Source organism: Oreochromis aureus, linkage group 1 (genome assembly GCF_013358895.1).
Source record: "Oreochromis aureus strain Israel breed Guangdong linkage group 1, ZZ_aureus, whole genome shotgun sequence".
Classification (NCBI taxonomy): domain Eukaryota; kingdom Metazoa; phylum Chordata; class Actinopteri; order Cichliformes; family Cichlidae; genus Oreochromis; species Oreochromis aureus.
Window position 1 is genome coordinate 35,745,901 of NC_052942.1, and position 25,596 is coordinate 35,771,496.

General features: G+C 38.1%; 1 protein-coding gene across 1 annotated transcript in view; it reads right to left on the minus strand.

The window, feature by feature from the left end:
- The window catches only part of LOC116325641 (myocyte-specific enhancer factor 2A-like), a 45,552-nt gene that overhangs the window by 3,229 nt on the left and 16,727 nt on the right, over positions 1-25,596 (minus strand). The window contains exons 2-8 of the mRNA XM_031746598.2: positions 19,687-19,872; positions 14,597-14,800; positions 5,925-6,059; positions 5,443-5,650; positions 4,833-4,886; positions 3,803-3,936; positions 326-449 (exon numbers count right to left, since the gene is read on the minus strand). Coding sequence (XP_031602458.1) covers positions 326-449; positions 3,803-3,936; positions 4,833-4,886; positions 5,443-5,650; positions 5,925-6,059; positions 14,597-14,800; positions 19,687-19,740 — 913 coding nt within the window. The 5' untranslated portion in view covers positions 19,741-19,872. The remainder of the gene's footprint in view (positions 1-325; positions 450-3,802; positions 3,937-4,832; positions 4,887-5,442; positions 5,651-5,924; positions 6,060-14,596; positions 14,801-19,686; positions 19,873-25,596) is intronic.

Here is a 25,596-nt window from a genome sequence, read left to right on the forward strand (position 1 = left end):
TCAGGCTGCTGTTGCTTTATGTTATTTTTATTTTTAAGATCTAATAGTGTTTATGTTAAATGAATGGAATACACGCAAAAATCGAGGAAATTCTTTTAAAAATACAGTTGGTCAAACCATTATAAACTGTCTAAAAGAGCTGAAATTTAACACCACCTAATTAACTCAGCAATTTCATTAACCAATTAAAACAAATTGCAATGTACACTGTTTTCTTATTTGATTTTTTTTTTTTTTTTTTTTTTTTTGGCATACTGTAAAATATTGAGGTCAGCAGGGCTAAGGTAACTACAGAAACACAGCACGAATAGTAAAAAGAACTTACCGTTGTAGGCAGAGCCGATGCCAGCATAGACCAGACTCTGATGGGGTAGACTGGGTGTGGTGATAGAGACCACTGGTGTGGAAAGAGGCTGACTGGACTGACTGCTACTCATCCTTTGGTTATTCTGAAAACAAATAATAAACAAAGACATAAAGTCACTAAGTTCACTCATGAAATGTTAGTCTTCTCTTAGTTTGTCGCTTTTTGTGCTTAGATCGCAATTACAGTGTTCGCTAGAACTAGACTTGTAATGCCCCATTTTAACCACAAGATGTCAGTATAAGCTCACATCCCCTGTTTTAAAAACAAAACAAAAAAACATTAATCAGTTCAAAATATATATTTTTTGATTTCTTACACTTCCCATAGTGCTAGCAGAAGTTGCACATGAATTGAACAAGGATTTGCATTCTTCTCAACAAAACTGAATGTTTTGTAAAAACAGAAGTCTAACGGAAATCCACTAACCATTCAGAAACTGCTGTTAGTTTTTAAGATCCTTAGTTTAAAAAAAATATTTTTTGAATGTTTATTTTTAACCCAAGACTTGATAGTCTAATTTATCAGTCAGTTTCCTTTAATGACATGAAATCCTCTTTTTTTCCAAAAAGCGATATCAGTGCAATTTATTTGGCTGTCTGCTTTTAAAAAAAGACACAACTGAAATATCAACTGAATATCAGCAGGTAATTCTTTCTTAATTATTCATTGTCCTAAAATAGCCTATCGGTTCAGAACAGGTGGTTCATGAACTCAACTTATCACACTGAATTTAGGAGTTGTTTTTCGTTCATCTTTCAATCACGTCACCCTGAACCAGGTCATTCATTGCTCAGCAAACATAAAAACGATGGGTTAACCAACCCATACATGTCTCATTCCCTGTGTTTTCTATGGTGTCCTTGCATTTGTGGACTACAGATAATGCACTACAGAATCCAAGTTACAGCTATCATGGTAGTGAGTAGTGACGTTAGCAATGACACAGACATCCTGTTGAGAAATGCAGACCTCCTCAGTTGCTTTTGCTTTGTTGTTTTCGCCTGTTTGTGCAAAACACACTAAACAAAGCATGCCGCTTACACTATCATGTACACACATGCATACAGGAGGAAGTGAAAGGCAGTTTCAAAATGATCGCACTGAGGAGGAGTTGTGAGACCACAACACAACATCTTTTGCTGGAGTGAATGAAAAGCAGAAAGAAAAATATGAGTGGCTTCTTGTGTTGGTTTAAACAGTGTGGAGGCATTAGCCGTATCATGGTTCGGTTCTTATAAGTGTTCCAGCTTCAAACGACTGCAAACCCATTCAGCACAGTTCCTGAAAACTAAATCAGACTCTGCCAGATTCTGTTTCCTGCAAACATGATGACAATAAATTATTTGTCACCCAGTCACCAATAATTGACAAACAGATAAGATCAACAGAATGATGAGGAATTATGATTACTTAATGTAGAATGAATGGCCGCTGATTCATCACTTCTCCAGAAGAAATTTAGTCACGCTGAATTTCAGTGACATTAATCACTATTAAAACTTTAAAAGCTACCTATAATGTGCTCTGAATTTGTAATCTAAATTATATTTAATATATTTATTTTACTATTAATTTCTAAATAGTCCGGATATTCTTTTCTTATATCGCACATGTGTGAAACTCTTCCTTTTTCTATGAAAAGACTTTGACATTAATTTCTAGAACAGCAGAAAATAGAAACTCATCTCCTTCTGCAATATGTAAAAATCCCCTGGAAACCGCAACCAGTAGAATAATGGAGCTGGTCGGTCACCATAAAAAGAAAAATACAAAGAAAAGAGTGTCCGTTTCCATTGTTTACAAATTGTTACATCAGGTCTGAGCACAGTGTGGGAGGCAAGGGCAACAGTAGGAGAGTTAAGGGCAAATCAATAACTTCAGCGACCCGGCACAGCTGCAGAATGTGGAATCTTAAGAAAGGAAAACAGACTCCTTCTGCAGTCTTCCGAGTCATCTTACACAACCATGAACTGGTGCTGTGATGTCATGTATATAAAGACCGTAAATTCATGTACCATGCAGCTTTTAAAGAACTTTTTTATGCCACGTTTCAAACTTGATATTATATATATATTTCTGCATTTCAGTTCTGCTGCTACTGAGTCTAAACAAGACTTGAGCTTCCATAAAGAATTTGCACTGCCCTCACAAAGAGGCATATGACTTGGCAACTTAGTCAAACGGTCAGTAGTCTTTTCAGATGAACAGGCTGTTGTTTTCCAAAACTTTGGGGCATAATTTTAACTAATAAGCTTTTACATTCAGTCTGAGTAAGGATTATGGGATGTGTCTGCGTGAACAAGTAAGGGTGCCAAGCGACACAGAAGTCACACTAAACTAATTTTAACTTCAATTTCTGCTAATACTGAAATGCCTAAAATTTTTTGTAGTAAAAAATATTAAACACGCTATAATTAACAGTGCCGACGCCAAGCTTTGCTATCTTGCCTTCAAATCCATCCAAATGACCTCTTAAATGCCATGTTATGTCTTTGAAATAGAAACTCTTTTCTGTGTTAGTTTAAGCTGCTATTTAGCATGAACACCAATTTAGGTCATAGATTTTATGATGAGATATATACGCATTTAGTCGAATGTGTGACAAACCCTTCAGGCTAGTCTGTTGACTCAGCCTCTGAGTATAATGGGCGATTTTTTTTTTTTTCAAAGCTTCTGGCATAGCCAGTGGATATCTGGGCTTTCTGAGGTTGCACTCCCCTTTTACTCTCCACACAGAAATTTTACCTAAAGCCTACTGCTACTGGTTAAATGCTAGTGTTTCCAAAAGAAAAAATCTGACAAGACGTGGACCACAAACAGAACTTTGTGCCTTGCCTATAGATTCTGCACATGCATATGTGTTTTAAAGAGATTACGGGAACCTTAAATGTGTCAAAAGAGTGTTAGTTCACAATAAGACTGAATCTTGTTGAGTCTACTGGAAGGAACTTTAAAGAGGTAGCAGTGAAGTCGGTCAAATGAGGCATGCAAGTTTTTGCCAGTATTGTCTGTTCTTCAAAGGAACTATGATTCCATCTGTAAAACCACCAACCATCTGCCCCAAATAGTGTCAAACCAATTGTTCTCAAAAGTTGTTGGCCCACTCTGTGGTAATCTGTGTCATATATTTACCCTGTTCATGCCTGACTCCAGCATCCCACAGGCTTAGAAAACACAATGTACTGTTCTGATTCTTAATAAAATCCAGACTCAGGAATCAAAAGTTCATGGTTTTATAGAGCTGTCTGTCAGCAGCTAGAGGACTCTTCCTTGTTCCAGTCAAAACTAAAACTACATTGCATGTTACAAGCTTGATTGTTGTTCTGTATTGAACCTAAATAAATACGTAAAGCTTTAGGTAACATTTTTGAGAATATTACTCATCATAAAGGCTTTTTTTGTTTTGGTCTTAAATATAAAAGAAAACACACTTACCAGTGTTTGCATCATTCCTTTGCAGTGGGGGATGACGACCCGGAGGTCTGTCTTGCGGCTGGTAGGGACCATGCTGTTCCCATGAGGTGGAAGAGGAGGAGATTTTGATGGTATGATCTTTCCAAATCCATTCACTAAATACAGAAACGTGGAGGATGTTAAGAAGTGATGGTAATTCAATTCCAACTTTCACTTAAGTGTTGATTCTAGCTACTTTTTTGTAAGAACTTTGCAAAGGATATTTTTTTGTTAATGGAAAGTGTCATGCATATAGCACAAGTTTTAAATATTTAGAGCTTTGGAATGCACTTGAAAATGGAGTGGGGTATTACAGTCTCATGTATTAGATCCATTAAATCAACATGTCCACGGCCAAGTTCTGCATGCAGACTGGAGAAAGTACAGCTATATATTATACAGGAGATAATGATAAATAATTCATCTTTTCTCTCTCTTGGCATTACATAATGGCAGTGTTCCTGAGAAGGAGAGCACGGACATGGCAGGTGGGGTATTATGCAAGGACAGTTTGTAGAAAGGGTTGTGGACCAAAGCATAAGGGCAGAAGAGCAGCAACAAAAACCAGGAGGAATGAAACTGAGGTGCAGCCAGGCTCCTGGAAGAACACATCCCTCCACTGGCCTTAGCTGACCAATAATAAATCCATCACCATCCTACATCAACTCCCACTATTTTAAGAAGCACTAAAAGAACCTCAGAGGAGCCATGAACTAATTATCAGAACAGAAAGCAGAAAAATGATGTTTATTTCTGTGGAATTTCTTTCTTATATTTCAGTTCTTTGTAATTTATTGGCTAATTTTAATCCCTTAAGGCCTCTAGAAAAAAATCAAGAAAACAAATAACCATTTGTTCGAACAGATCACACACAGTTAACACATGCAGCTGCTCACATGGGATCACAAGCAAAACAAGCTTGCAAAGACTGCTCCACATGCAGGGAGTTGTGTTTGTGCGTATGCAGTATACATGTCAGAGCATGTTTGTTAAATTCCTGTTGGATACATACCAGTCGGTCCAGATCCATTTTGCAGAGCCAGCTCGGAACTGCCCTGCAGGCCACCTGAGGATAAACACAACACACTCGTTAGGATTCGTTATTACATTTTTCTCGCATTTAATGTTCTGTAATCACTAAGACCCACTCTGCATGCATCCATCTTTTTATCTTATTAGTAAGATTTTAATTAAGATTGCAGCTTTAAGTAAGATTGCTTTAGATCGTTCACTTTCCATCTGCTCAAATGTATTTTCACCAGCAGGGGCTTTTTATGTGACATACTTGAAGAACAATAACAGTCAAACTGTTGTTTTATCAGATACGCTGTCTTCAAATCAATGTTAAAAAATAAATAAATAAATTGGAAATCAGTAATTCCTCCTGCGCAGAATGTTTGCATGGCTCATCTCCTGCATCTCTATTAAAAACTACTATGCTGTCTAATTAAAATACATAGTTTTCTGCATGGTCGCTCTTCTACTCATAATTCTAAGGCTTATCTGGACATCCTTGCACACATTCATTTTCATGTCTCCTCTGAGTTATTGTCATCGGCTCAGTGTGCAGTTTAACAGTAATTTTAGTTACCAAAGAACAACACAAAGCTCATATTACTCACCTCCAGCACTCGGTGGTCTTTGTGAAGAGTTTATGTTTCTGTGGAGGTGCGTGTGAGGTGAGGAGAGGATCCCACCGTCAGCCAAAGCTGCTGTGGCTGCAGCTAGTGCCTGGGAAGTTGCCCCTCCTCCTCCACTGTGACTGTAGGCCATGCTGCCTGGTGCTACATGCATGAAGTGCTGTTGCTGCTGCTGCTGCTGGCCTGTGGACTAAGAAGGCAGCAAGAGACAAAAAGAGCCGATCAATGTTAAAATGAAATGCATGAACTGGTAAAATGCAATTGTCTTTTATCATTTTTATTGTCTTCATCTTTGTGTCTGTGAGCATGATCAGACATATTATCACCGCAGACTGTGGATGGAGGATATAATGATTGGAAGGTTCTTATTTAATGACCCTACAGAGAAAAGCCAGCATGATACAGTCACTAAACAAAATGTTGAAAACCACCAAAAAACCAAACAAACCATCAATGCAACTTACAATTTTATGAGTCTTCATCATGTTGTCAAACTCCTCATTAATCTTCTTGTATTTTTCTTCAGTATTAGGAGTGAGAACATAGGATGCCTCAGCATCAGGGCTGTCGCAGCCTCTGTGTTCCTTCTTGTTAAGGGCCTGTAGGTGAAATAGTTATAAAGGAGTAACATTAAAAAAAAAAGGAAAAACTGGTAAGCATTGGTTAAAAAACAAACAAACAAAACCTTTTCGCCACCAGTTCTTTAGTAAAAGGTTAAAATTAGTAAAAACATGCATTTTAATGAACATTTCCCCTGATAATCTGATTGTTGAGAGCAGAGACAGAAGAGAAAGAGTAGGCATAGTCAGTACATAAATTGATTGTGGAACATTAAAGTTGAGGTACTACCAAAAACAGGATGTGTATGGATCCGGTTGCTCCCTATGTGCAATGTGGTTGAAATCAGGAAGGGTAACTGACCACTGAGAACACTAGAAATCAGATTCAAGTCTCGTAACGCTCACTGTACATGGCTGCTTCTCAAACACTGAGATCATATTTACAATTTTACACATTTATAGTCAAAAACTTTTTTTCCTGATGCACTGAGCATGGAGAACAACTTTGAGTATGCATAGATAGTGATATTTCTATACACACTTCTGAGGCAAGGTGTTAGTTGCAGAGGTGGCAAAAGTGCAGACTTTCTGTAACTAAGAAGAAGTATAGATATTAGTGTTAAAAAATGTTTTCAGTTTTACTTAAGTAAAGAAGTACAGGCTCTGGGTGAATGAGGCAAGTTGTGTAAAGCACTTTGAGTGCTCAGATAACGTGTAAAGCGCTATATAGGAACCAGTCTATTTACTTCACACTAGGCTTTTTGTATGTGTTTCACCATTTGTAAACAGCTTCTTACTCAGTCTACACATAGAAAATAAACCTCATCTCTGAGCTGCACCACTGTGGGAATAAAGGTACTTAATCTGCACAATCACTGACAAATAAGATGAAACTGTAAAATGGTCTTAAGCAAGATATTTAAGCACATCCCTGATTATTTACTGGAAGACACTGATGTGATATTCAGTATGTTATGAACCTCATCAACACCTATTTCAGCTTCAGTTTCTAAGGTGAGAAATTTTAATGTCTCAGTATCTCACCTCTAGAGCAGTATAGCACCTTGTGGAGCCAAATATTATCTGCCTCCATAGTTACTGTGAAGACTTTTGAAGCCGTGTGACAGACAAAGAGCTGCTGTGTGCAGTTTGCACTTAAAGGGTTTTCTTCCTCTAAAGAGAGGCTGCTCCATAAAGCAGACTTGCTGATCTTCTGTAGCAACCTTTTAAACATAATGAACCAGAGCACACACATATGTTTTTTAGAGCATGCCAGAAACAACTTTGAATGTAGTTCGATGGTTTTAGTTATGTAAGGCAGACAGACAGGGAAATAAAAGGCAAAGAGTTGACTATTAATGGATCCCTGAGCGTCACTGAGAGTGAGCCATCAAATTAGATTCACAACTCCTGTGTCTGTGGAGGGCCATATTACTACTGGCAGTGTAGCTTAGACAAATCTCTACAGTGCTGTCAAAGGCAGTGCTGGTAAAGAAAATAGTACTTTGGAATAGGAACTAAATCTTGGGTTGGAATTCCATTCATGGTAAAGACTAGAGGCCAAGACGAGTATCACAAATCATCAACACTCTTCAATTATTATAGTTATTAAACACTCACATGCCACACTTTTAGTTACAAAAGTCATTCAAACAAATACCTGACACTAACAACTAACAACTCACTGCATGTAGTCATGTTAACATTGTCAAAATGACGTCCCAGAGGTCAAAGCAAACATCAGAATCGGGAAGACTGATGACTCAAGTGTCTCTGAACATGGTGCCAGACAGGCTGGTCAGAGTATTGCAGAAACTGATGATCTACTGGGGTTTTTCCAGCACAACCATCTCTACATTATAAAGAGAATGGTCTGAAAAAGACAAACTGTCCATTGAGCAGCAGATCTCTGGAGCTGCTCTCATATTAGTACTTTGATCTCCACCATGTACTTAAGGACAAACAGTATCTGATTATTCTGTTCACTATGCAGCCCTATTCACCTATTTTGATGCTAACTTACAAGTACTTCAGACATTTTTTTTTCCTGGAAAGACCTGTCTGCTACAGCCTAGGCTAAAATGAGACTGATAAACCCTGTAACAACAAAACAATGAGCTAAAAGATGCTGCAATTCTCCAGTGGATTATAGGCCTCCATACGCACATTAATAAGTGATGGTACATTTCAAATATTTAACATCAACATGTGTCATGCATTAAAAAAGAAGAAGATACGTAATTCCCACTGTACATAAAATCAAGTGAAGCATGGCATTTGCACTGAAAGCTGGTTTAGAATGATTAGGTTTAGATGACTAGTTTGAAATACAGACCGATTAACTGATATTTGGTAATTTTCAGCACCTGGCCTTTGGCACATGAGTCACTCTAATAAATAAATAAACAAAATCATGCCAATATCATGCAAGCCTGTACAATTACATAATTTCCCCGGTATCCATCACCTCATCTCTGCTCATCTCACGTCATAGTGTGAAATGAAAGGACCATCAGGGCAACACACCACCCAGCTGGCTGTCGGTCCACCACATGTGCTTTGCATTCCCAGACACCAGTACTTACTTAAAGCTTTAAAAACACACACAAATCTATTTCCACAACCGCTGACCGCTTAAAAAGTCACTCACTCAGTTCCTGTACAATCCACTGGCTGCTGCATTTCAGTTCTAGTAAATTGAAGCTAAACAGAATGACAAAGGATGCACATATTTTCTGTTCATTCAGTTCAACACAAGCTTTAACTAATCCTGTCTGACTGCTTGTTTGTTGGATGCTATTGTTTGACAACTATGTTATTTTGTCTAATTATGGGAAGAGATATTACGGTATATTATGTGGGTTACATAACCAATTACTTGTAATTATTCAAATTGACAGCTTTCAAACACAGTAACCATCAGGGATTTAAAAGTGCTGTAAATTACAGAAGGGATGTAAATTACAAAAGGAAAAAGGATGCAAAATGCATACAAATTTGCAGATCTGCTGCAAAACCCTTTGACTATCCACCATCATGGTGTGCATTTTTTCAGCAAACAAATGATGTCCAATACAAAGAGTCTGGTGCAGACATTTGCAAATACATTTGCAAATATTATACGTCTGCCTTCTGGCAAGACTACCAAAGGAAAACACTGTGACACATAACCTATATTGAGATAAAGGCATTGGAACGTGTCTCTGTAAACAAGAAGGCCAGGAATGTTGTTTAAAAATTCATCTGTGCTTTCAAAGACTAATGTCTGTCGTGTGAAAGTAAGCTCTGGCACAGAGCCTTGACTTAGCTGCTGATTAAGATCAAATGATCACACTAATATCTATTCTGGTCCAAGTGTCACATTAACAACAGACAAAAAAAGATGCAGGAAAAGCCCCTATCTGGCTGCTTTAAAGCTTTAAAATACTGGCATTCTAATTTATATGCACTGTAAGTCTTCACAGTACTTTGTAAATATATGTGACACAATACCAGAGCAAAATGTACCATTCCAGCAATGAGATTAAGCATATAATGAATGTGTAATTATTATTAATGATGTGAGGAGACACGAGCTTGACGTGAGCTTTTTTCATTGCTCCGCTCAGGAGTTTATTAGTCTGCAATCATTCTCTGATTCAGGTGTGCCCTGTGCTTGACCTTGCAACAGAAGGAAAGGGAAGGAAAACCAGCTGTTATCAATTATCTGATCACACACTTTCTTTCAATATTACATACTAGTTTTAAAAAATTTAACAAACAGCTTTCATTAGAGATGTGACAGTGGATACAGTACCCCCCAGTATGTATCTCCACAGATGCTGGTTCAAACCACTACATCACGTCTGGGCACTATCTTAAAGTGGCTGTTAGAGGATATGACAGTGTGTGTGTGTGTGTCCTTATCATCTCAAATGTCAAAGTCGGCTTTACTAGATCTCCAAAGGCATCTGGATCATTGCCACCATGAGGCACGAGCTGCACCACTAAGCATCTTGACATGTGAGGGTGACGTCTTGTTGCTCTCGGGGCAACATCACAGATAAAATAAGGCCCCCTGTTTCTCTGGAGCGAGTCTTTTCCAGTCGGGTGATTGCCCTATAGGCTAAGAATAGGCCAGGCATGGGAGTGCTTGAGGAGTGATCCAATGCATCTTTGGCAGAGAGAAAACGCACAGCTCGCATACTTTGAAAGGCACACTTACATTTCACAGATTGCTTTCACATGAAGCATCGTGTCACACAGAACTACCCAAATCAGCTGTTGTGCTTTTTGCCACAGTGCCAGGTTTCACTGTGTTGTAGCGTTCTCTTTCTGTTATGCTTTTCATTCATCTCTGGGCTCTGCAGGCTGACATGGCTGCACTGCTGCATACCTTGGACAGCTGCTCTGTTGTTGTTGAAACTCAAGTCTGCTGGACACAAACTTGTCTCAATTATTATGACAAAAGTAATCTGTTAGTGATAGTAGCTGAACAGTGAGGACTTTGTAGCTGTTTTAGCTGGCAGGCCATTATCATTACAGGTTTGCTTGCTTCCACCTCCATTTATGGTTGACATTACAGTTTCATCTACACACATGGAGACAAGTTTCAAAGGCCTAGTGCTTGTAACAGTGTATGCTAGTCTATCACAAAAGCGTTGTTATGCATGGAGTATGGGGTTTGCAGAATTACTCTGGTTGTGGAATGAACCCAATCCATGGAAAAGAAAGTTTCTTTTAAACACCATCAGAACCAAGTACATGGAGAGAAGGCCTATCCACGGGAATATTTATACAGTTGTTTTTGTGATTTCAGTGAACTGGTCCTTTAAATAGCTTACAGGAGCCACTGTGTACCTTAATGTGAAGAAATCGTACTTTCATGAAGTATATAGTTAGTAATCCGAGTGATTAATTAGGACTTATGAGCCAAAAACGACCCCTTTGTTCTGCTGCCAAAACTGTTCTATTTGTTTAAAATTTCCCGATTTCCTGAACACTAAATTATAACCATGTGTAAGAATTTATCCAACCACAGAAACTTTGGAGATTATAAAATATGCTCTCATTTATACCAGGTTATCTGCTGCCATATTTGACATTTTTACTTTTTAGATGTCAGCCCTGTGTGAAATAATTACTAGTTATTAATGGTTAAGGAAGTTGCTGCTGTTGTGCCATATGGATACATGCACCCAACCCTTGCATACTCTCTGTGACATTTATGAATAATTGCTGGTGCTTGAATGTGCTTAAAAAGTCAAATTTATCCCACATGCAAAGAAATAAATTTTTTTTATAAGGCAGGGACTTCATGGCTTCCTTTTTATTGTGTCGTGAGCTTTACTGACACCATGAGAGTTGGCAAAAAAACAAAACAAACAAAGATTGGGTTTTGTATGAATGATATCACTCTTTTCATTTAATTCAAACACAAAATGGACTAATGCTGTTTCTCTAAATGTTCATCTATTCTTTTAAAGCACTAATAATGGAAAGCTGACTTTGTGGTATTGTTGAAAAGGGGAAGTATATTAATACCCTTAGGTATGATGTTTCCAGTTTATGCTTAGCAACGCAACAAGACAATGAAGCCAGTAATGCAGCTCGTCAGTTAGTTCATCCAAATCAATGCCATGGATACCCTTTCCACAAAATGTGCCCTAAAATATGAAAGAGAAATATCTGAAGTATTGCTAAGATTGATCACATACTGAGAAATATTCAAACTTTATATCAAAACATTTACCTACAGTTTCTTTCTAACAATGTAAGGGAAACAAAGTATGCTGGTTTTATAGTAACATTGCTCATGTGCAGATTTCCTGTGTGTGTCAAAACCAGCCGAGCTATTTGTGTGTTTAAGAGATAGACATCAGCAAGCATAATATTCCATCAAACAACGACAATGAATCCAAAGAAGCTTTCCGCTTCTCCTTCCAAACATGGCAAGACTGTTGTAGCCAGTGGGGTCCTACTTTACACATAGTCAAATTTCATGCCTAAATGTTGCAAATAGACTGACCGATATGTAAAAGAACACCTCTCACTTTCTAAGCTTTGTTTTAACCAGCGTGTCTGTCTGCGTGACATTTGCGGGAATAAACAAATAAAAGCTCAAAGCAGGCAAATCAAGGTTGGCTATTGGCCTAGAGAGCTTTCACAGGTGTCTGCTTGTGGTTAACAGTAGAATAGACAGGGTCATATTCCTTAGAATCATTATGGGCGACATCAATGATGCATATTAACTGCCTCCACCACCACCACTGTCACCACATCGAAAATTAATTCAGTGTTCGGTGATTGTAGAGTTTGACGAGAATTTCCAGGTTGACAAGCACGTTTCTAGTCTGCACTGGCTTATGGTTTTATTTTTCTTTTCAGCACAGTGCCTGTAATTACCCTTGAAAAACAATGTTACATTTCCCGGGGAAGGTGAAACATTTGAAATAACAGTAAATTTAGAGCACACTGGAAAAAAGACAGAAAACGTGGCCAGACTCTACTGAAACAAACTTAAAAACCGAAGCTCCTCTCCTTTCCAGTAAGTGGAGCCTTTTTGGAAGTAAATACATTAGTTTGGGAAGCTTGGGTTCCTTACAATTAGCATTTGGTACAGCATTGCCAAGTGTGTACACGTGGAACTATCACATAAGAGTGTTGAAACTGAAGACAGTTTGGTTGATCTTCACTTTGCTACAATTCTTTCCTTAAGATTGGAAGTTGAAGACTTGATTAAGGTTCTGGGAAGCCTAACTAAAGTTAGGTTAGGAGGACAGTGATTATGGTTTGAATTAGTGTAAGACCAAAGAAAATGAAAATTAGTCCTCTGAAGGGATGGAAACAATACTGAGCGTGTGAGGAAAGAGTGTGGGAGCAGTAAATTCAGGCTTCTGGAGAGAAAAACACGCATTAGAAGCTTACATAAACAGTTACAACATGAGTCACAATGACCATTCATTTTTAATGGCAGGGACACTGACTAAATGCCATGAAAACAGAACAGTGCTGCTCAGGGACCAGTCTCAACAGCATCACCACACTGATGACGCTGTGGGACCAAGCAGAACGAGTGGACGGCTGGGTCTTATCACTGTGAACAGTCTCAAGAGATCTTTTTTGAGGTCCAGCCTATGTTTTATCATTTTTTTTTGTATTTCCTTTTTCACTGACAATGAAAAAAAATGATAAGTAGACTAGTATACTAAGTAGATAAGTCTAGTAAGGCATTTGTTCTGCTATGTGAATTGGTTTAGGGTCAGTTGTATATTGAAATGTATTGCTATAGACAGAATTTGTAATCAGAACTCTTTACCTTACGCTCATTCACCACTTTCCACTGCTCTTTCTCCTAATTGGAAGGTTCCAGGTTCAATCCCTGGCTTTCCAGTCTGAGAGCTATTCTTCAAAACCCCAAATTGCCCCTGATGTATCCACCGTGTATGAATGGCAGTGTATGAATGTGTGAATCGTAGGTTAAAAGGACTTAGGCATAGAAAAAGGTACTTGTATTAATGGGTGACTGTGTAGTAATAAAATGCTTTGAGATTAGGAAAGTGCTATCTAAGTACCAGTCCAATTACCACTTATTTTAATGCCACAGTAAACACAGTAACCAGTAGACATTAACATACGGTTAAACGAATATTCTCAATGACAGGCTACATTCATCATCAGTAGAGTTTACAAAGGTGGAATTTATGGTTGCACAGTTATTTGGATTGAGTTACATTTTACACGTGTGCCAGTACTTCCTGATCCTCACCAAACACGTTTTTTAAATTCCCTATATTGAACATTTGGACCAGTTTAGAGACTTTATTAGATGACCTCTTTAGTTATTTTATTGCCTTCTTTCATAGTGGAACTCAGCCAGTTTTGTTTTACCACTTTAAATCTTAATAACCTTTAGAGTTCCTACTATGCAGTAACTGTAGTACTGTATTGTAATCAGCATGAAATGAGCACACTGCTTGAGCACTTTTATTCGTCTAGCATCACCTACATGAATTCTTCTTTTATTTTGACTGATCAGTAGGACTATTCTCATTTTTACTTGTGTAGGATGGGGGACAGTTTCCTCACAGAATGCACCAGTGTAAACTAGTAGAAGGAAACAGCTGCATGCCTGTCTGTCTCTCCTGAACCTCAAGTGTTACATTTGGCCTTTATTTTATAAAGATCAGCACTAATGTGTTCAATGAAATGAGACATCATAAGCAACGGAAAATCTATTTCTCAATATTTCATAAAGAGGAAGACAATACTGAAGGCAGCAGCTAAACAAATCCTCTGGAGTTAGACTTTCTAGGAATTCATCTTTCTAAAACACAACTGCAGGCATTTGTTTCCCTAATCTGCTGAATGGATGCTGCAAGAGTCCATCCATGCACTTGCGTACACAATGAAATAACAAAACCCAGCATTATATTCTTGCTAAAATTTCATCATGTGATGTGTATTTGCATACTGTGGTCATTAGTGCTGAGTGATGCAACATAACAGGTTTCAACAAATGGCCTGTCAAAAGACATCTCTACAGACTATCCAAAGGTCAAAGCAGTGACATGAGTAACAGGCGTCCTACCACGTACCTCAACGATGTCAGAGTTGGTTCTGCTCTCATGGGGTTCGTTGTATTCTGTGTACTTCAGCAGGACTTTGTCCATGTCGGTACTGGCGTACTGAAACAGCTTGTTGGAGCCATTGAAGATGATGAGGGCAATTTCACAGTCACACAGAACGCTTAACTCGTAGGCCTTCTTCATCAGGCCAAACTTTCTCTTCATGAAAGTCACCTGGAAGAACAAAACCCAGAGATCAGCCTAGAATAGCTAACCTACAACAGGTCAAATAGAGGGTCATACCTGTTGGTTCTTTCTAGAACCAAACCATGTTTTTCTATTTAATTTCTTTAACTAACATATCTTTAAATTTTCACAAGAAAGTCAGAGTATTTAAAAATTAAGGCTACACAGCATCCAAAAATATTTTTGGATGTGTTCTGTCTGAAGTAATAAATCACCGTTTGCTTTGTACTCTGTGCTGTGTGTCGAAAATGTAATAAATCTTTAAAAAAAAATGTTTACAGTAACCATTAATTTTTTTTTGTCTTCATAACCTGATAATATTAAAAAAAAAAAACCCTGTCTTTTAAGGCAGTGAAATCTAAATAGTCCATCTAATGGCTTCTGAACAGGTAATCCGCTGTCCTTTCCCCCGTGGCCTCTGATGTGAATGTATGGTGCAATGATAGCAATAGTAATACAAATCTGCACTAACATAAATGTTTCATTTTAGGTGTTTAAACAACTCTTCCAAAACAAGCGATACATTTGTCAGCTCATTCTACCGCCGTGTTCACTGGCTGATAGTTTTCAGAGAAAAGAGAAGAGAATTAAAATGTGCGTGTAAGTGTCAAACAGGAAGAGACGAGGGGTGGGGGATCTCTAGTTCTCTAGTTCTGCACTTCTGAAAGAACGCAGTAATAATCTGGAAATACTAATTCAGTAACACTGCAGTTTCTAGTGGAATGTTACTGAATGAGTGGAGTGGATGGGAAAGGTAGGTGGGGAAAGAAACTAAGTAATGTTTCACCTCCCTTAATGATTACCATCAAGGTGTTCATCTTTATTAGTAAGACAGAGGGCTGTGCATAAACATTTTTGACAGAAATACAGTCAACCCCCCCTTTAAGCTCATACTGTAGTGTTACATTGCACTATGGCTTATAAAGTAGAACAGTCATTCTTGACACCTCCATATTCCTCCAGACCATAAAGCTAAAACATATTGTTTGGAGTGGACCATTTACAGCTCAGTGTAAACCCACACATAACCCACAGGTCACACATGGATCATGCTCTTATCCCTTTTTTGGTGTGTAGCTCACTCCCTGCAATGAATCATCTGTATTTATCTGGGTATGTCTTACTTCTGTCATAGCTTCTGGGATCCTGACTCATATCTTTTCAGTTCCAGAAGCTTCTGTAGACTCACATCTCAAAGCTTTCTGGCAATGTTGAGTGTCAGGTGTATTTCTTTTTTACATAGTTATTTCAGTAGTTCAGTTCTTTACACTTTCCTTTACACTTGTTGTTCTGAGCACTTTTACAGCAGTGCTTGGTAGATCTTACCATAATGCTGTCATGACACTCGAGAATCATTATGGCCAAAAATTATAACAGGAAGTGTCTTGATTATTACCTCTGTAAAATATAATTGGGACTACAGACAGATTTACAACTTTCAAAACAGCCCAGTTGTACAAAAATGTATACGGACACAGGGCACATTATTATTAGAGCTAAAAATCTAAACTATTCATAGTCAAATAACAAAAATCTGTTTCTCTACTTTTAGCTTTTAGTTGCTTTTTTTTAAAAAAAAATTTCATTGATGGGAATTCTAAATAATACCACTTGAGTGATGGCTTAGTGGTGTTTCAAGAAACTGTGTGCACATTTCGCAGAGTACCTGTTTAGTAGAAAACATCCACTCCTCTGACATTCTTTTTTTACTTTTCCTGTTTTACGCATTCCCGAAGTGAGGAAACCGTTTTATATCCTGGTATTATATACAGTATGTCATTGCTTTACATACTACAGTTACAAAGCAGAAATAAGACAGACTAACTTTGATCTCACTGCAAGTCCTAAAAAATTCATATCTTTACTGTTACCAAAGTATTTAACTGTATTTGCAGTAAAATAATGTTGTTTTCTTTCATTTATCGACAGCTGACATTGTAAAGATAGTTTGACTATAGTCTACATGGTAAACCCTCAGATGGGTAAATATGTGGTCTCTGGTTTAAGCCTCATTTGAAGAATTTTACTCAATGGACTGTAGATCGACTTTTCTTTTTATAGTGTAGAACGCCTAATAGACATTGACTGGGACTGAATTATTTGCACACAAACATTAATAAACATTTTTATTTTCTTCCCATCCGGGCTGCTATAATGTAATTTGTGCCTAGTCACAATATTTTGTATAGTAATTCTCACAGAATTGTTTTTGCAAACATGTTACATTAACAAGATTAAATGATAGTGGTGCACTGAATGACACAGTCTTACAGTTTGGGAAATAAACACGTCCTGAATTCGTAAATGTGCTCACTTATAAAAACTGTACAGCTTCAGACAGAATTGAAACAAAAAAAAACACATGACATAAAAGTTATAAATTGATTAGCATGTAATACATGCATGCATGTAGTACAATAACTATTTGATTCCTTTACAACACACTTAGTACTTGAGTACTTAGTACTTCGTAGAGACAACCTTGTTGGCAAGCACAGCGGTAAGATGTTTCTTGTAGTTGGTCACCAGATCAGCACAAATCTCAGGAGGGAATTTGGCCCACCCCTCTTCACAGAAACTCTATAAATTATTTTATCTTTCTTGGCTCCTGCTTGGCAACTTCTTTAGCCACTCCTTTGTAGCCTTGGCAGTATGTTTTGGATCATTGACAGGCTGAAAGGCCCATCCAGGACCGATTTTCAGTGTTCAGGTTGAGGGAAGGAGGTTCTCATCCAAGATTTTTTTTATATATGGGTCTGTCCATTGGCCACTCACTGCAGTGAAGCCATCCTGTACCCTTAGCAGAAAAACAGCCCCAAAACAGAACGTTTCCACTTCCACGCTTGATTGTGGGGATGATGTTCTTTGGGTTATACTCAGCGTTTCCCCAAACATAGCGAATGAATGTTATGCAAAACTCAAGTTTCATCTAACCACAGCTTTTTTCTCCCAAACCTTCTCTGAATCATTTAGATGTTCACTGATAAACTTAAGATAGGCCTGTACACATGCCTTCTCAAGCGAGGGGATGTTGGGATCATCAATACATTACAGCATATTATGTTACCAATGAAGTTCTTGGTGACCATGGTACCAACTGCCTTGAGATCAGTTACAACCTTGTCATGTGTAGTTCTCGCCTAATCCACCAACTTTCTCATTTTTATTCTCACCCCATGAGGCAAGATCTTGCATAGAGCTCAGACTGTGGGTGACTGATGGCCACTTTGTTTTCCATTTTTTAATAATCTTAGCAGAAGTTCACCTTCTCAGCGAGCTTTTTGCTGATGGTCTTGTAGTCCATTCCAGCAGTCTACAGTCTTGTCCCTGACGTCCTTTGACAACTCTTTGGTCTTGCCCACAGTGGTAGATAGGTGGAAATGGAAGAAACTGATTCTGTATATAAGTGTGTTATATCCACATAATGAGATGAAATCGGGAGTACCTGTAACTGACTGATTGATTGGCTGTGTGCCCACGTGGAACAGGAATTACAATCTATGGGAGCCAGAATTCTGTCTGGGTTGTAGAGAATCAAATACTTAATTCACCCAATGACACGCAAATCAATTTATAATTATTATTTAATTTTTTCTCTCTGGATCATTGGTTCATATTCTGCCCCTCTCCATTAAAATGAAACCACGAAAATTACAAACTGTTCATTTCTTTGTAAGTGAGCAAATTCAGCAACATTAATTAATCAGTTTCCAAATGGCATGAGGTCAGTTAACTTGTAAACTGTTGCCTCTGAAAACAAGTTTCAAGTGATACTATTTCTTGAGCATAACTTGCAAATACATTTACGTGAAAAGAGATTACAAAAAACTACACTGTTCCTCTTTTAGAGTGTGTGGCTGCATAAACATCGTCTATCACTAGTGCATCTTTCCACTACAGCAAAGTCATTGCTGTATATTGTGCATGATGTGTGATAGTCTGATACATTCAAAAGAGGAAAAACTGCTGAAAACACTTTATGCACTTGACAGATAAAAGAAGAACACAAACCAACTTCCCAAAATAGAGTACAAGAACCTAAATATACGGCAGACTCAAGTGATAGCGCACACCACACAACTGAAGCAGTGTCTATCTAAAAATGCTTCAGCCAAGACAACCAAACATCAAATATAAACATTATCCCAGATATTTATTTTCCAGCCACATCCCTATTTCCAGAGCCTGTGCCTTCCTTCCAGACAGGCTGGTATTTGTTGTGCTGTTGGGGGTGATATATATAGAGGAGACAGACAGAGAGGGATTCCAGTGGGCAGCAATGTGGCTGCGTAAGGAGACGGTGAGGAGAGAAGGCCACTGTGTGTCCCTAACACTGACCCACCCTGCTAATGACAGGGTGCTGTCCGGACCCAGCTAACCCCAAATTACTGCCCTCGCCACCAGCTGTGACCACTACACTCTCAAAAGTGAAATAGCTTAAAGAAACCTCTGGGAGCTTCTTAGATTTAAACAAAAGTGCACCAGCAAAAGGTTGCGTGCAGGATCCTTTTACAAAGTGTTAATGAACCTATCAGTACGTGCTCATCTACATAATATGGGTCTTTTTATTAGAAACTGGTACCTGACTAAAATGGCACTTCTACTTTTATGCGGCTCTTTGGGATCGTGGAATCAACACAGTGAACGTCACATTTTTAGAGTGTGCTCTGGGCAGGAGCGCCACATGGGCCACACATCGACACATGAGATATCACGAAAACTAAACATAACAACGAAATAAATGCTAAAACTAGAAGCTGTTCTCAACAGTTAAAGTGCACAGCAGATTTCAGCACTGACATAAAGCAACAATGCAAGGATATTTTGCCCAAAAACTAAAGACATTTAAGAAGACAAAGGAAGAAGACACTCACCTGTCGGTTCCTCTCATCAACGATACGGGTGATTTGAATCTTCTTCCTTCCCATTGCTAAAGCAACGTCCACCAACAACCAAAGATGAATATCAGAGGGCTCCAAGTAGTTAAAAATTTAAGAGACAATCCTCAACACATAGTCCCCCTGTCAGCTCCTGTTAGCCCATCAGCTTAGCATGGCTTTCTGAAAGAGAGCAACAATCAGCGTTAACTTAATCATTGTTTATTTACTGTGTGCGAGCAGTCACAGAAACAGTTCTATCCAGAAAAGATATTCAAATACTTGGACAAATCATAGAGTTCAAAGGGTCACACACTGCTTACACTGAAAATGCCAGTTATGCAAGGAAAGAAGGAACAGAAAGAAGAATGAATAATAAACATACATTAGTCAGGGACACAAAATCCATTTCTACTATTTCAAATTTTTCCTCTGCAGTTTGGCATTTCATATTTTGCTGTCACTGCTGATTGCACTTTTGTAGAAAGAAGGAGGACATCTTTTCAAAACACCATAAAGAGAGCCATTAAGAGGACACGAAGCGAGACTGACTAAACACGTGCTGGTCCAACAACAAGGATGTGATCCCTCACCAGCTTCTCAACTACTACTGCTGGAGCACACAATTGAGCCAAAGATTGAACTTTCTGTTTGTTCTAGAGAGCGTTCCTTTCACTCTGGAGCTGAATCTATAATTATACAGAGACACATGAGCACAGACACTATAATGCATAGAGAATAAGCGTTATACTGCATGTACCAAACTTCATCACACGCCTTGTATACTGTATTTTGCACCAACCTCTTCTTTATCTGCACCAACCAGGCCAGCCGTCTTTAGTGAATTCACCTCTGCTTTCTGGCTTTCTCCTCTTGCAGGAGTCACCACCTGCCTTGATGCGTCCCTCCTTTCTTCAACCTCAGTGTTTCTGAGCCCTGCCTTCCCCCAGAGCTCCTTAGCTCTTACCTAATCTCATCTGATCTGGGAGGAGGCAGAGAGTGAGACGAAGCCAGGCTTTATCCTAACCCTCCCTGGATTATTGCAGCATGTGGAGCCCAGCGCTGAGCCACCAAAACCCCCACAGCAGATCCAGTTCACAGGGTTGAGAGATAGAACAAATGGATTTGTCTTTCACCAGAGAAAATTTATTGGTTATTTTTGTAGATTTAAATGTAGTGCACATATCTTAAATGGTAATATAGTTAAATACCACAAAAAAAACCCCACTCACTTAAATTTTCCAAAATACCATTTTAATTCCAAATGCATCTTAGCCCACTGTGTTCTTGTTCCATTTAAATGATTATTTGAAACCCTACATTTTCTGTTTTTGTTTTAACATTTAAAGCCAAGTTATATTTAATCACAATTAATTTGCAAGAAAAGGCACGCTATCACTCTAATGCTTCCTGTTCACCATCAGCCGAGATCCCAACTGACCCTTCAGAAGTCACGGCAGAATATAAACTGTAACAGACAAAGACTCCTTGCATGTTTGGGATTTAAAGGTCACACGGATTTATCGGTTTTGCAGTCTGGATGATTTGATGGGAAGACACAAATATTTTAAAACGAGAAAAAAAAAATCCTTTCCATGATACTCGTCCCTGCAAACATCATCATCATGCAGATATTTATTTCAGCCTGTGCTTTTGAGTGATGAATATTTGCAGTGTTATAAGTTTCAATCAGATAAACCCTAGTATTGCTCTGGTTTTATTAGTATAACAGACTGGACTTTTTACTACCTTAGTCACAGTGTTCTGTCATTAAAACATGATGATCTGCTTAAATCTGCTAAATTTGAACACTTCAGGTCACATAAGTCAAGTCATAACCATAATCGGCCTCTTAGCCAGCCAAGCTGGAAATCTTAATAAATGGGACTGACACGGTAGTTGCTGGTGCCAACAATTACTTAAGTTTGGCGTAAAATGATTTTAGAAGATCTTAACTGTTAAGACGGGAAATGTTTATTCTTCCAATTTGGAAAGCCTGTTGAATTAGAAACAGTTGAATGTGTTCATTGTTTGCTATTATATATTTACATCACTATAAATGTGTTCAGCATAAATGCATCTTATGTAATAACATTGAAAGCTTACCTGAGATGGTGCTTTTTCATTTTGTAGCAGATTTAAAGTTTGACATTATTGCAAAAATCTTTCATGAATCTGCTGCTTCACTGGTCATTAATGACCTCTAATCATCTATCCATTTTCGTAACAGGCTGGAGTCTGTCCCAGCTGTCACAGGGCAAGAGACAGAGTATACTCTGGATAGACCGCCAGTCTACCACAGAGACAGACAGACAACTATTCATGCTCGCATCCACACCCACGACCAGTTTATAATCACCAATTAATCCAACATGCATGTCTTTGGACTGTGGGAGGGAGCCAGTTAACAAGGAAACCTTCGTGCTGTGACAGTGCCACTGCACCACCATGCTGCCTATGATATGAAAAATATGGTGGCTAAAATCAGTACAATAATTACTTTGAACCGAGCTGCCAACTTGCCATATTAATAGAAGTGTTGTTGTGGCTATTTGTTTAGCAATTTGCATCCATATATAACTCTGTCAAAGATTTACATTAGAAACCAGTTTAACTAATTATGATCCAACACTTTGTACTGAAATTGAGCACTCAAAGTGCTTCTACGCTACAAGCTGCATTCAGCCTTCCTATACATTTCAAGTAAACTCTGACTGATGCATCGGAGGCAGCAGGGTTCAGCTTCTTGTCTAAGGAAACTTTGACATGTGGACTGGAGAAGCCAGGGTTTGAACCACTGACAGCTTGCTCTTTCTCTTACCACAAAATGCATTCTGTGGGAATATTTCCTATCACTTTATTTGCTTCAAAAAGAAAATGCGGAAAAATGTACAAAAAAAGGACAAATGTTAGGTCTGTTTCTCGTTTTTGAATTGCACTAACGCTAACCTTTTTAATAGGATATTTTTATAATTAAAGACAAATTAAGGTTTGTTTTTAAGACCCCCTTTACTTATTACACACTAGTGTTAGAGTCTGGACTGGATAGTGGACCGGTGCACTTTTCTAATATATTTAGCAACTCGCACATTAAGTGCTTAATAGTAAGAGGACACAGCACAGGACTCTGATACCAGACTTGGGTTCACCTTCTCTTGTGTTTTGTCATTTTTTGGCTACAAAAAAACTTTGAAGGGGATCAGGGGAAGATTGTGGTTTCCCTGAAATATTAATACATGCAACATATCGAGTACTTTATCATTACTTAGCCAACGCTTTGACTTTTTCCCCAAAAAAGGTCTGTCAAGGACCTAAATATAGTCATACAAAGGTGAATAACTTGTAGCTGCCATGTGCTAGTATTGTAAGCTAGAAAATCAATGTCAGCGAATAATTTGCAAATAGGTAAATGAATATTAAAGATGTGGCTAAGATTTGTTGTTCATGCTGGCAGTAAATGTCTAGTCTCCATATGTTTTCCTCTGAGTGCTTTATTGCTGACATTTTAAAAAGAATGAAAGATGATGCAACCTTGGATCCAGAAACAATGCAATACTACTGAATCACAAAATTGCCAAATGCTTATGGACACTTTTTCTTCTCTGTAGTAGCAACAATTCTTTGTTTCAGGCTGCCTATGCTTTATATAATCAGTGGAGTCTGTTTTACACTGTTCATTCACATATTTCCCAGACAAGCTGTCCTGATCAATGTTACTATGGCAGAAACTATCTGGCTGATATGAAAATTAATACGAACAGAGATGACCCAACAGACAACCAGCACTCACAAACACACAAATCATCCATGTACTGTAATATTATTATACCCAAACAAAAAGTCCCATCTATTCTAAAACAGTGAGTAACCAGATCACTTTAACAGTTTGCTTTTTTCCACTCTGAGAGTTCAAACTAAACAAGAACATCAGCATCTACTTTTTGTGCTCCTAATATCTGCAACATGCTACCAGAAAACCTGACGTCTGCTCCAAATTTTAGTTCTTTTAATTTTAAGTACATTTTTAAAATTAGATCTTAAAACTGTTTTATTCACTTTTAATTAAGATAGAGAGATGTTCTTTTTCCTTTTGAATATACGTTCTTGCGTATGTACACTGGTGAATGTGATGATGGCAACTGTGGGGGTGGTGGTGACAACGGCGGTGGTGATGATGGCAATGATGATGTATGTCTGTGTCATAGGTAACTCACTGTATGCGTCCTGTTGATGGCTTCTCGTTATTTTATTTTGTTTTATTTTTTATTTGTAATTTCCTTTGCTTTTTTATGTAATGCTCTTAATGTTTGTGTAAAGCACTGAGTTGTCTTGTACATGAAATGTGCTCTATAAATAAACCTGTCTTCCCTTGCCTAAAAGAAAACTACAGTAATTTAGGATGTGTTTCATACACTGGTGACAAATGTGATATTGCTGTGGAATTTCTCCTCTTGCGGTGAACACACAAATATCAGATCATAATAAAGTGTCTGAACAGCTAAAAATTTTAATTATACGCATAAACACCAACATGAAAAATGGGGAAATATCAATTTAAAAAATCCCTTTCATTTCATAATTTAAACTTACTCTGACCCTTTCAGCATCTCTCTAACTTTAGAAGATGCTTTCCTCTTGATATATCCTTAAACAGGGAGCGCTAAACCCTAGAGCGAACCTCACAGTCAAAAACCCTCCGCCTTATCTCACCCATGAAATCCAATTCCTGTGGATATTCGGAAGCGTGACAATGCTTTGTCAGAGTGTGAAACACACTTTTCCAAGGTTGGATTGCGCTGGATTTTATTTTATCTCGTATGTCTCTTCAATAGCAGAATCTCACTTCTTGTTGATTTGGTAAATAAGAGTCAAACATTGTTTTACAGATAAAGTATGGTGAGTGCCACACAAGAGTACATATGAATGGGGAGTACACACATTGGAACCTCTTTGCAAAAAAATAGCTGACAGCCAAATACATTTGCTAAAACTTCACATAAGTTGTTAGACAAAGTGACAAAATCTTTGAATAATCACATGGTTGTAAAACAGAAGTAAAGAATATTGTGCTCAGCCAAAGACAAAACTGTGGTCTGTAAAATAAAAAAGGAAATGCCAAAGTAGGTTTTACCTTTAATAATTGTTCTCTGTCTCTTTTCTTTGTCAGTTTAAATTTAAATCAAGTTTTAAAAAAAATGCAAGTTGTTATTTTTATGATTCAAACAAATGATGTTGCTTAGTGAATGTTAGTGTAGGCGAATGTAGCTGTAGCAGTACTTATTTTTGGCGTTGTTAATAGCCAGCACCAAGCTAGTGCTGGGTGACTGAACACTATGGTGCATGAATATATTGGCTGCTTAGGTTTGGCAGAGCCCAGCAGCAGAGCACATCGCTGACTGTTTTTTATTTATTTATTTATTTATTTATTCATGGCTGATTTTGCTTAGATGTTTCAAGAAGTCTTTAATGCAGAATTGCTGAGTAGTGACATCCTTTTTGAGGCACTAAGCTAGGATGAAGAGTTTTGCACAAACACTGAAACTGCTACAACAGAGATTCTTATCATGTACTGTAAGCCATGTAGTGCTGTGGACACCTGGCATTGTAGGGTAGTTGTTAAGACCTTTGAAACAATACACTAGTCCCTCTCCTTGTGTCTGACAAATTACTGAGTTAACTGCAATGCAGTTAACTTGTGGCAGAGCACATAAACATCAGTTAAACTGTAAAGCTTGCAATCAGTACTACCACTGCTTTATATTTGCAAATGGCTAAATAGGTCATATGCAGAGCACTGGCCAAGTTCTATCCATGAACATGATGTGGCAAATCATCAGAGCCCATGATGGGTATATGACACTTGTCTTGCAAGTTTTTCTACATGTCAAAAGTTGTGCACCCCACCAG